Here is a 13,322-nt window from a genome sequence, read left to right as displayed (position 1 = left end):
ACATGAAAGACCAGCCATAAATGTGATCAGCAGTTAATGCCTTTTAATAATCTGTTAAGAATTATAACGATTTAACTTTCAGTATTAAATTGTCTTTAAGGCAAAATTTTTCTTCATGTACATATCACTATTTCACATTTGAAATTGAGGAAACCCTCCAATTTGGTGGACTTCCTTCCTGGTTCTGTCATCAGAAAGGTTAAGGTCAAGGTCATGATTTAATAGTGGTAGTTTCATTTTGTTCCAAAGCCACAAGTACAAACTTAACACTGCTGGCTTTCTGGAAAACAAAGTGTGAAAGCTGGGTCAAAGAATGTACAACAAAGCCATCATCTGTACAGGAAAAGTAATTCACGGGTTGGCTGTACTAACAGTGGGAAGCACTAGCATCTCGGGTTAAGCAGGATAGCATAGTGTCAACGTTGCCCTGGAAACCGAATTGTCAAATCTGTGTTAGTGTTGAAATGCCTAAAAGTAGAATCCTTGAATCACATCACTGGATAGTCAGTAGCACAGACACCAGTACTTGTAGACAATTATTTCTCCGGCTGGCTCTTCAGACTTCACTTTTGGAGACATAAACTCTTTTGAGAAAAGTGAAGAGATTGAAAAAGAGGTGATGTCTTTATTTCATTCTCAAACATATAAGGAAATCAAACTGATGAGATTTGTGTGTTCATTTCCAAAGGACAATGCCTGACTTTTCATAGGCTCCAATACCTCTTAGAATATTGATTAAATAAAAAGTCCTCATCATGCATTCTAGAATCCTGTCTCCTTCTTTGTTTGTACCATTCTACATGATAGGGGTGCCTAAGCACTAGTGAGCTATAGATATGTATGTATATATTGTATAGTCCACAGCATGCATGATCTTGACAAAGAAATTAAACACAGTTGAAATTTTAAAGATACTCTCTTTTTATTTCAAAACATGGGAATAACTCAAATTTTGAGCCTCAAGGATGAAAATATGCACATATTTGAGCCAAATATCTAAGCTTTACATGGACAAGTGGATGTTAGAGAATGATGCCGACAGCATAGCTAAAGCTATTGCAGCACAGCACCAAATAGATTCATACTTGGTTGTCTAATTTCGTGGCTGAGTATCATGTATTCTCCATGTCGCTAAAACATATATGCCTGTTTTAATGTCAGTGCAGGACCCACATTTGTGCATGGCTCTGCAAGTATGTTCCCCTATAAAAGTTTTACCATATTTATTTGAAAGATTCTTCAGGTGGAAAATTCTTTCAGTTACTTTTAATTTCCCAAAGTCAATTACAAATAATCATTATAGCTGTCCAGGGTTCCTACATGACATAAGACAATTTGGTTATTAGTTATTTTATTATCAGTTAGATAGTTATGAGTAATCCTGGCTAAACAAAGTCACATGTTTGGTGCCTGGACATTTGAAATTGGTAGCTTTTTAGCAGCAATGACAACCCTAAACCAAAATGACCAAATAAAAAAAGCAGCAGAAGATATTCCAGAGGGATTTGAGCTTTTTGCTTTCTAAAATGAATTCTTTCCCCATAAGCACCAAACAGTGACAGCCAGCCACACTATTGCATGAGTACAATTTTTCTTATTAATATTGATTTGTTGAAAACCCAACTAGCATTCAGAGCCAAGGGGAAAATGCCTAAGTCTGAAGAGAAATTGTAATGAAAATGAGAACCAAAAAGAAGTTCCCAGAGTATCTCTGCGTCAATAAGCACATAGTCTTTATTGCTGGAATATGCAGAATCCTTTGGGGATTGCATTTTTAATGCCTTAACTCTTATCTTTCCAGTCCTTCCCTAGCTGGCTGAAAAGCCTTGTCCAGGGAAATTGTCGCATCCAGAAGTCACTTGGTAGTGGGTCTCAGGAGCTGCACTCCTCGCAGTGACAAGAAAGTATGTACCGGTAAGTGGCCGTGAGTCGCATGCCCCCAGAGCAGCGTAGCCTTAATGCCTTCAGCTTGGAGGTCTGGGGGCGGCAGCAATGACAGGAAGAGCGGAAGGGTTGCTTGAGGACAGTACTGAAAGACACCAGGGGCTCAGAGCGAGATGCCTGGCTGCAATGCCCCTCACACCTGGCCAGGAGCACCATCTGAGGAGAGAGATAAGAATCAGTTAGCCTGCAAGAATGTCAGAACCTTAGCCTGGTACCACAGTGTCCTATGAAGGACCCTGTTGTTTGTTGCTATTAAAGAGGTTCACCAATCATGGCCATCCCAGGCATAACAGGGGAAAAATGCTGACCACTCACTCTTGCACCAGGGAGCCCTGGTGGCCTAATTGTTATGCACGTGTTTGGCTGTTAACCCCAAAGTCAGCAGTTCGAAACCACCAGCAGCTCTGTGAGAGAAAGAGAAAACTTTCTACTCCCCTAAAGAGTTACAGTCTCAGAAACCCACAAGGGAAATTCGACCCTGTCCTATAGGGTCACTATGAATTGGAATTGACTCAATAGCAGTGAGTAAGTGAGTCCTGCTTCAACTCCACCAGAGAGCACAGGTAAGATCATAAGGTTTTCATTGGTTGAATTTTGGAAGTCGATTGTCAGGCCTTTCTTCCTGGTCTATCTCAGTCTGGAAACTTGCCTAAAACCTGTTTAGTAACATAGCAGCATGGAAGCCTTCACTGACAGGAAGGTAGTGACTATACTTGAAGTGCATTGGCTATAAATAGACCTAGGTTTCCTGCATGAAAGCTGACACTTCTAACACTGAATAATCTTATTGATAGGTCTTAACACTCTAAAAATGGCCCTGCCGACTTTTTGCTCAATTAGACCAGTGGCTGTCAATTCTGCTTGCACATTAGAATTACTGCATGGGCATTCAGTTATTGAATGTGGCTCTTAGAGTCTAAGTCTCTGTAACTGTCACCAGATGACATGTCCCTGCATCGATCTGGGTAAAGAAAGAAGGCAAAGATAGGATTCACCGATGAGTGACTGTGAACAGGCTTCATTGGAACACAGTCCCACTGGGTGTAAAAATGAGTCCTCTGAGAAGCAGCAGAGGGGAATCTTACCATCAGGAAGAGACAGGAGTAGCACACACACACACACACCCCAGACCCTGAGACACGTGAGCAGGGAACCTCCTGGATCCAGAAGACAGCTGTGATATTAGAGGCGCAGCAGCAGAACCAGGACCCAAAGCATGAAATAGAGTGGAGGACTTCCATGCGAATGAAGCAAATAAAACAAGTGCTTTGGTGCTAGAGACTGGTTTGGAGTGGGGTGCCTCTGGAGTTTTATTTGGGAAAGTTGAGTTTGCTAAATCACAGAAGTGGAGCTGAGTACCTTAGAGTTGAAGCTTACAGTGGAGGGTTGCACCTTTTGGAAATGTATTAACAACCCTGGAAGGACATTGTAACATCTCCTGATGAGCAGCTGTATCGTGAGCATTTCTCATTGACATTAAAGCCTATTACCTTCCTTAATAAACTTTTGAATCATTAACATTGTCTGGAAGTTCTTTGTACATACCTCAATAAATTATATTCTGGTTGTTAGGTGCCATCGCGTCAGTTATGACTCATAGCAACCCTGTGGACAACACAGCAAAGCAATGCACAGTCCCGCATGGTTCTTATGTTCGATCCCATTGTTGCAGCCACTGTGTCACTCCATTCTGTTGAGGGCCTCCTTCTTTGTTGCTGCCCCTTTACTCTACTGAGCACGATATCCTTCTCCAAGGACTAACTGGCCTCTCTTGACAAAATCTGCAAGACGGTATTACTATCCTTGCCTTCAAGGAGCACTCTGGTGTTACTTCTTCCAAGACAGATTTGTTTGTTCATTTGGCAGTCCGTGGTACTTTCAATAATGCTCACCAGCACCATCATTCAAATGTATTAATGCTTCTTTGGTCTTCCTTATTCAGTGTCCAACTTTCACATACTTAAGAGGGCATTGAAAATTCCATGGCTTGGGTCAGGTGCACCTGAGTCCTCCAAGTAACATCCTGCTTTTCTGCACGCTAAAGAGGTTTTGTGAAGCAGATTTACCCAACTCAATGCTTCATTTGATCTCTTCCCTGCTGCTTCTTGAGCATTGATTGTCAAACCAAGCAAGACAAAATCCTTGACATCTTCAATCTTTTCTCCACTCTTTAGGTATTACCTGTTGGTCTAGTTGTAAGGCTATTGATCTTTTTTACATTGAGCTATAATCCATTCTGAAGGCTGCAATCCTTGATCTTCATCAGCAAGTGCTTCAAGTCCTCCTCACTTTCAGCAAGCAAGGTTATGTCATGTACTTATTACAGGTTGATTATAAGACTTCCTCCAATCCTGGTGCTGCATTCTTCTCTCTAGAATCCAGATTCTTTGATTATTTGCTCAGCTTATAAATTGAATAAGTATAGTCGGAGGATACAACACTAAACTACACCTTTCCTGATTTTAAACCATTCAATAGTCCCTTTCTTTGTTCAGAATTTCCTCTTGATCCATGTAGTTTCCACATGAGCACAACCTAGTATTCTGGAATTCCCATTTTTCTCAAGGCTTTAATTTGTTATGATCCACACAGTTGGATGATGTGGCATAGTCAATAAAGCACAAGTAAATACCTTTCTGGTATTCTCTACTTTCAGCCAAGATCCATCTGACATTGTCTGAATCCAGCCTGTATCTCTGGCAGTTCCCAGTCAATGCACTGCTGAAACCTTTGTTGAATGATCTTCAGTAAAATGTACTTGCCTGTGGTATTAATGATATTGTTCTATAATGGAGCATTCTGTTGAGTTATCTTTTGTGGTAGTTATGTAATTTCATGTCAACTTGAAGATATATAAACATGTGAGGGTGGATTCTAGACTGTCAATCAGGTTACAGCCTGGTGGTGACTCCTTGTGTGCCTGGCCTTCTCATATGGAGGATCCTGGGAACCTCCTTCTTTCTCTCTGCCTTCACCTTCCTACTGGAGGACTCTGATTGCTAATAGAGCCCTGCAGATGCGTCCACCACGATTGGATCCACGGGACTTTGCACCTACCATCCTGTGATCTTCCTATATTCTGCATCATTGCATGTGGTTGTGTGAATCTGAAGAGGGACTGATGCATTGGGGGTCACCCTCTTGGGTTTGTGTTATATGTTTTTTGGTAAATGAAACCCAGGATTGATGAACCTATAGGGACAGCAAGTAGAATAAAAGTTTCAGGGGGAGTGGGAGGGACAGTCGTGGTTGCGGTGTAAAAGGGAGATGATGTCAAGGAGTCCAGGAAAAAAAAATGTTTGGAAAATGATTGTGGTAGCAATTGTATAATACCTTTTGATGTGATTGAGCTATGGAATATGATGTGTGTATTAACTCCCAATTTTTTAAAAAATTGGTACATTAAGAGGGATATATGGGTTAGTATCGAACTTATGGACTTGAGTTAGATTGGGCTGGGATGTTTTCTTGATACATAATTATTTCTTGATATAAAGCTCTTTCTTCTGCCTATATGAGTGTCACTGGATTTGTTTCTCTAGCCAATCTGGCCTAACACACCTTTCTTTGTAATGGGTACAAATATCGACCTCTTCTAGTCATTTGATCAAGTAGCTGTCTTCCAAATGTCCTAGCATAGATGATTGAGTCCTTTAAGTGTTTCATCAGCTTGTTGAAACATTTCAATTGATATTCCATTAACTCCTGGAGTATTGTTTTTGGCTGATGCTTTCAGTGCAGCTTGAAGTTCTTCAACATTTGTTCTTGCTCAAATTTTACCTCTTGAAATGGAAGTATGTCCATTGGTTCTTTTTACTACAGTGATTCTGTGTATTCATTTCATCTTCTTTTGATGGTTCCTGCATCATTCAGTATTTTGCCCATACAACTTTCAATATTGCAACTCAAAGGTTGAATTTTTTCTTGAGTTCTTTCAGGCTAAGACAAGCTGAGCATGGTCTTTCTTTTTGGTTTTCTAACTCTAAGTCTTTTCACATTTCATTATAATATTTTACTTTGTCTTTTCAGGCTTCCCTTTGAAAGTTTATGTTCAGTTTTTTTATTTCATCATTTTGTCCATTTGTTTTAACTACTCTGATTAAGAGCAAGTTTCAGAGTCTCTTCTGGCATCCACTTTAATCTTTTCTTTCTTTTTTTTTTTGTAATGACCTCTTGGTTTCTTAGTGAATGGTATTCTTGATGCCCTCCCACAACTCATCAAGTCTTCTGTCATTAGTGTTCAATACAGCAAACCTTTTCTTTAAATGTTCTTGAAATTTAAGTAGGATATACTCATGGTTGTATTTTCTCTCTCATGGACTAGGTCTCATTGAATTCTGCTTCAACCTGAACTTAAATATGAACAACTGATGGTCTGTTCCACAGTCAGCCTTTGACCTGGTATTAGCTACTGATATTGAACATCTCCATTGTCTTTTCTGACAGATTTAGTCAATATTTCTTTGTATTTCATCTGGAAAAGGCCACACACACAGTCACCTTTTGTATTGTTGAGAAAGGACATCTTGATTGCAGGTTTGATTAATTTCTGACTGAAGAAATTCTTCAATTTCTCCATCACTAGCTTTGGGGGTTGGTGAATAAATCTGAATAATTGTTGTATTCCTTAAATTTGGATATACATAATCCTTTCATAGACATTGCACTCCAAGATAGATCTTGTAATGTCCTCTTAGATGATGAATGCAATGATATTCCTCTTGATTGTGTCATTCTCAGCATAGTAAACCATATGATTTTATAATTCACAATGGACAATACTAGTTCATTTCCGCTCACTGACACCTACAACATTGATCTTTATGTGTTCCATTTCATTTTTGATGACTTCCAGTTTTCCTATATTTTGTATATTTCAAGTTTTGATTATTAGTAGATTTTTGCAGCTGTTTCTTCTCATTTTGAGTCACACCCCCATCAACAAGTGAATGCCCTGAAGGCATTACTTCCACAGGTGTTACTTCATTCACATTATTATGGTGAACTCCACTTTGAAGAACGCAGTTCTTCAGCAGTCATATTTTTGGTTCCTTAAGACCTGAGGGGCTGACCTGGCAGTACCTCTGACAATATTCTGTTTCTGTTCATGAGGCTTTCTGAAGCTAACCCTGTTTTGATGCCATGTAAAGGGTGACTAATTCCTCAAAATGGACAGTCAGCTCTTTTTCATAGTGTGCTCTTAATCTGTGAGCTCCATTGAAATCTATTCACTTAAGTGATTCTACTGGCATTTGAAATGTCAATTACACACAGCTTCCAGCATCACTGCAACACACAAGCCACCACGGTATGACAAGCTGAGAGACAAGTGACCAAACAAATTCAAGAAGCTGGGTATAAAAGCAGATAATGCTACTTAAGAAAAATGATTACCTCGGACGCTTTTTCAAAACCAAGGTGCATACCTGACATGCATTTGTCAAAACCCACAGTACTGTGCAATATAAAGATTGAACATTAGATCTAATTTGTAATGTATCTATATTAGTTCACCAATTGCAACAAGTGAACCACACCACACTAATGAATGATATTTAATAATAGTAGAAACTGCAGGGGAGAAGAAGCATATGTGAACTCTCTATTTTTTCTGAATTATTTTCTGTAAACTAAAAACTGCTCTGAAAAAATTAAGCATAAACAAAATGATATACACATATGATAGAAATATATATACATCAATACATCAACACACAAGCCAATTGAATCAAATCTCAGACTACTTGAATCAAAATCCTCGGGAGTAGGACTGAAACGTCTATATTGTTTCCAAGCTCCCTTGTGTTTTCTAACTCTATATCTTTGTATATTTTTATAATCCTTTAATTTGTTTTCTTGAGTCATCCTTTGACATCTTCTGTTAGCTCTTTATTCCATTATGTCTTCCATTCACTTTAACTATTCTAGCATTGATACTAAGTTTCAGAATCTCTTCCAATATCCATTTTGGTGTACCTTTTGATTACATCATATATTATATTCTTTGTATCAACCTACAAATTGTTTGGTCATTGAATTAGTATTCAATGCATCAAATCTATTCTTGAGGTGGCCTCTAAATTCAGGTAGGATATATTTAAAATTGTACAATGGCTCTCATGGAATTGTTTTCATTTTCTTTATTGTTAACTATTGTACAATTATATAGTCTAGTTGTCAAAAGAACAATCAATAAAATGCAAATATGTTTTTTTCAGAACGTTTATATAAGTCATTGATGGTATGTTCTGCACTTGTTCCCTGGTTTTGTTCTAACTAGTGGTATCAATTTTCTCCATTTTCTTTCCATAGCAGTCACTGTTTATGCTGTTAAAAAGGGGTATTAACTGTGAATAAGCCACTCGTTTTGTAAAATTCTGTCATTCTATCTCCAGGGTCATTTCCGTCATCATTACCATATTTTCCAACTAATAATCCTTCTTCTTTGTTTCCAACATTTACATTCCAATCACCAGTAATTATCAATGTTTTTTATTTAATTGATTTAAGAAAGCAGATGTTGGTAAATACCTTCAATTTCTTTATCCTTGGTATTAGTAGTTGGTGCAACCAGCATGACTTTGTAGATACTTAGTTGGACCAGATCAACTGATTTATCTTCTCTGAAAGATCACAGAGGCAGAGAGAAAGTGGCAAATGTAAGCCAATTTATGTTACTAAAGCTTTTTATACTATTGTGCCTGCTCTTCACATTGATATGTGAAACAAACATGATCTGAACCAGGTTTTGAAAGATTATGCCATTGGCAAATCCCAACCCTCTAATAATATAGACATTTCAAGGTCTTCTCAATTCGTTCTTCACACATCTACCAGTACATGGAAAGGGATACTTGGCACATTAGCTTTGAATATTTATAAAAGTTAGTTAATCTCTGATGTAGATCATCTATAGGAAGATTAAGCAGTTATTCAAAGTATCACCTTGTAAAAAATGTAATGTAAGAGACCCAGTTTCAGTCTGAGTGGATATAGAAGAGCTGTATCAACAGACTTAATTGAAGAGAGGCAAAGAACAGGTGGTGCATCATATCCAAATAGCACACACATGGGCTTCCAGTTAAGATATCCACCTAGCCAGACACACTACAAAATCCCTCTATAACAAGTACAGAGAAAACCAACATGGAAGAAAAACCTTGTGTGTGGAATCTCAGAAGAAAAAAGATAAATGAATTGAACCAATGAAACAATTCTATGTGCAGACAGAAGGGGTGAAATAGATGAATCACCTTACCAATCAATATGCTGTTGGAGCAGAGGTCAAAATAGCCCCATTTCTCTAGTGGTCCTGAGAACTCAGAGGGGGCAAAAGCCCACATTTTCACAAATGGCTTGGAAGTCCAGAGTCAGAGTGAAACGTTTCCCCTTTCCTTTTTTGTGCGTCCTTTCTTACTGCACCGGTTGAACAGACTAGGGTGAGCTTATTCACTCCTCCCTGCCAGGCTACTGCCTATAGCTTGGAGCTAATGGAGTAGGCGTGGAGCTTATTATTATTATATTTCTTAAACCATCGAAACTGCACAAAAGTCACACCAGCCACATACTCCCTGCTGGTCTCTGTGACAAGGGAGAGCATGCCCAAACAGCATGAAAAGGACATCAGCCATATACTCCCCACTGCTTCCCAAGGCAGTGTTGTCCCACACAGTGCTAGAGGGTCACTGGCCACACACTCCCTACTGTTCTCAATGGCTGAGGGCAGAGTCCACCCAAACAGTGCTAGAGGGCCATTGGCCAAATACTCCCCATTGCTTTCAATGGCACATGGCAGAGACAACCCCCCACTGCTCTCCATGGCTGAGAAGGGAATCCATGAAAACAGCACTAAAGGACACCGGCTACATTCTCACCAGCTTCTCTCTGTGGTTCAGGTGAAAGCCCACACCAACTGCCAGAGGGATGCCAGCTACTGTTTTCTTTGAATTTTACTGTTTTTATTGTTCCTTTCTCACACCACTTGGTGGAGTCAACTGTCCCCACATGACTCAGACACCCTCCCACTTCTAACAGTTGCATCATTATGTTGCAGAGATAGCAGACTATCTCAGCCAACTTGAAGAAGCAAGAAAGGCTGGCATCAACAAGTGATCAATATCCAGGGCCAAAAAAGATATTGGAACTGCCAGAAAATAATTCAGAAGAATTATGTTCAGGTAATTTCATTGAATTGAGAAAAATAAAGAGCTATGGAAAAAATAAGTGAAAAAATAGAAACCATAAAACAAAATAAGAGTAAGCCTGAAGAATAATACTACTAATAATAGAATTAAAAAGCACTTTAAAAGAGGAAGGAAACAATTAAAAGAATCCCACATTCAGCAACATTATCCCTTTAATATGAGGGAGAAAAGGGCATTTCCAGACCAGTAGAAAATAAATAAATTTTAAAAAATAAGAATAACATTACAAAAAAATAATAAGAGGAGTTCTTTGAACAGAGAATCAATAATAACAGACTCTTGATATCAACATACAAGACACCACCACTCAGAAGTCAACCCATGTAAAGCAGTGTGATGGTTCATTTTTTGTGCACCAACATGGCACCTGTAAGAAGATAAAGGTGGAGTTAGCCTGTTATTCGGGATGCAGCTTGATGATCTCCTTTGGATGTGCAACTGATATAAATGGCTCTCTGGAGGCCGACATCTCTCTCTCTGCCTTCACCTTTCTGTTGATGAGCCTCAATGAGGCCTGTGCAAGGCCTTGTGATGTGGCCACCACCATTGAATCCACACAGCTCTGCAACCACCAGCCTGGGATCTTCCTGCATTCTGCATCATGGCATGTGACTTTGTGATTCTGAAGAGGAAGTTATGGACTAGAATCAGACTTATGGACTAGTATCAGATTTGTGGACTTGAGTTGGACTGGGTTGGGAAATTTCATTGATACATTACTACTTCTTGATAGAAAGCTGTTTCTTATACATATATAAGTGTCTCTGGATTTGTTTCTCTAGTCAACCTGGCCTAACAAGTGGGATTCTTACAAGGTACACAAGGATTATTCAATATTTAAAAAGCAACAAATATCATTCACCATCTCAATAAAACAAAGGATAATAACTACATGATCATATCAATTGATGCAGAAAAACCATTTGAAAAAATCCAATATCTATCGCTGTCAAAAACACTCAGCAAAATAAAACTAGAAGGGAAAAGTCTCAACAGAATAAAGTCATACATTCAAACTCAAGTGCTAACATCTTGCTCAACAGGGAGAAACTGAAAATATTCCCCCTGTAAAAGGGAACTGGGCACCACTCTTACTCAGTATTGTACTGGAAATCATAGCCAGAACTATTAGACAACCAAAAGAAATTGAAATCGTTCAAATTGGCAATGTAGAGGTAACATTCTCTCTATTCACAGATTATATGATTCTATAGGTAGAAAACTCCAAAACTTGATAAGAAAACTCTTGAAAATCATTGGGAAATTCAGCAGTGTAATGGGTACAAGATCAATGTTCAAAAATCAATCAGATACCTATATACTAAAGGAGAGATCTCTGAAAAAGAAATCACCTAAACAGTACCTAATATTGGTACATGATAGATAGATAGACCAATGGAACAGAGTAGAAAACAGCAAAATACACCCATCCACCTACAGACAACTGCTCTTCAACATACAGCTAAGACACATTAAATGAGGAAGAGACAGTCTTTTCAACAAATGGTGCTCGGAAAATTGGATTTCCATTTTCAGAAAAATAAAGCAGATACTATACCTCAACCATATATAAGAATGAACTCAAAATGGCTTAAAGACCTAAATATGAACCCCAGAATTATAATACAGGGCATAAACACACTACCACAAAGGAAAACACACAACCAGCAGAAGCCAAGTGAGATGACAGGGACTTTCTAAAAATGAAATGCTTATGTGTATCAAAAGGTTTATCAAAAGAGTGACAAGAGAACTCACAGACTGAGGAAAAATATCTTGACAAGAATGCATCAAACAAAGGATGAATCTCTAAAGTCTATAGAAAATTGCAACAACTGAATAAGAAAAAAACTGAATAACAATCGACAAATGAGCAGGCGATATGAATATAAACTTCACTAAGACATCTGGAGACCAACAAACATATGAAGAAATGCTCACAATCACTTGCCATCTGAGATATGCAAATCAAAACAATGACGAGACACCAACTGATGGGAGCATTGATAGCAAAGCTAAGAAAAAACAAACAGACAATAGATATTGGAAAGGATGAGGAGAGATTGGAACCCTCATACACTGTTGGTGGGACTATTAAATGTGCAACCACTGGGGAAATCTGTGTGGTGCTTCCTCAAACACCTGGGAATAGAAATATAGTATTTATTATAGAAATATGGTATATGCTATAGAAATATAGTCCCAGGAATCCCTTGGTTTGGTATACCCTAAAGAAGAAAGAATCATAACACAGATATATGCACACCCACTCTTCACCAAGCAAGAATATGGAAACTTCCTAAATGCTCATTAGTGGAAGAATGGATAAACAAACTTTGGTGTATAAACAATGGTATGCTATGTACCGCCAAAGAGTAATATGAAAATTAATCACTGGTAAAAGGACAAATATTGTATGAGAACACTATTATGAAGGAAAAATCAAGACACAGTTTTCATACTAAAATAAATAGAATTTGATGCCTACCTGGGGCAGGAGGGGAAAGGAGAGAAGGTGAAGCTAGTAGCTAAACTCCAACCATTAGAGGGTAGACAAGTGTTAACTTAGATAAAGGGGAAGCTAATAGTTTACAAGTGGAAGGAGAGGACAAGTGGGAAGGCAGGGAAAACTATTAGGAGATTTGATAAGTAAGTTAAGTTATTGAATAAACAATTGATCTGTAAACCCCACCCAATTTAAAATTTAAAAACAAACAATATACACACAACCAAAGTTATACCTTCAATGATCAGACAATCAGCACTTTATGTAAAATGTCTCAGTCAGCAACATAGAACCATTCGTATATGAGATAACTCGACAGTGTTTCTGAAGAGGTGTTAACAAACCCAAGGACAAGGGAACAACACGCGATCCAAATTGGTGAAGAGTTGGGTGGGGGAGACCTGGTAGGGCATGATTAAGGGGAATGTAACAAAGAGGAAGTGCTGAAATCCTGGTGGGGACTGAGCATTATAGAGGGACAGGAGGAGAATCGAGGGAAATAGAGGAAAGAGCTGGGAGACAAAGGGCATTTATAGAGGTCTAGAAAAAGACATGTACATATGCAAATATATTTATGTGAGGATGGGGAAATAGATCTATGAGCCTACATTTATAGGTTTAGTATTAAGGTGGCAGAAGGACATTTGGCCTCCACTCAAGTACTCCCT

The 13,322-nt window shown here is 38.5% G+C and overlaps 1 protein-coding gene across 1 annotated transcript in view; it reads right to left on the bottom strand.

The window, feature by feature from the left end:
• Window positions 1-897: 897 nt before the first annotated feature.
• The window catches only part of LOC101652762 (norrin cystine knot growth factor NDP), a 47,940-nt gene continuing 35,515 nt past the window's right edge, over window positions 898-13,322 (bottom strand). The window contains exon 3 of the mRNA XM_004713198.3: window positions 898-2,100. Within this exon, the coding sequence (XP_004713255.1) occupies window positions 1,873-2,100 (228 nt within the window). The 3' untranslated portion in view covers window positions 898-1,872. The remainder of the gene's footprint in view (window positions 2,101-13,322) is intronic.

The sequence above is a fragment of the Echinops telfairi genome, unplaced genomic scaffold (assembly GCF_000313985.2).
Source record: "Echinops telfairi isolate 266 unplaced genomic scaffold, ASM31398v2 ScPeMD7_19;HRSCAF=73, whole genome shotgun sequence".
In the NCBI taxonomy this organism is placed as follows: Eukaryota; Metazoa; Chordata; class Mammalia; order Afrosoricida; family Tenrecidae; genus Echinops; species Echinops telfairi.
The sequence above is the reverse complement of the archived record's forward strand: the minus strand, read 5'-3'. Positions and strand labels throughout refer to the sequence as shown.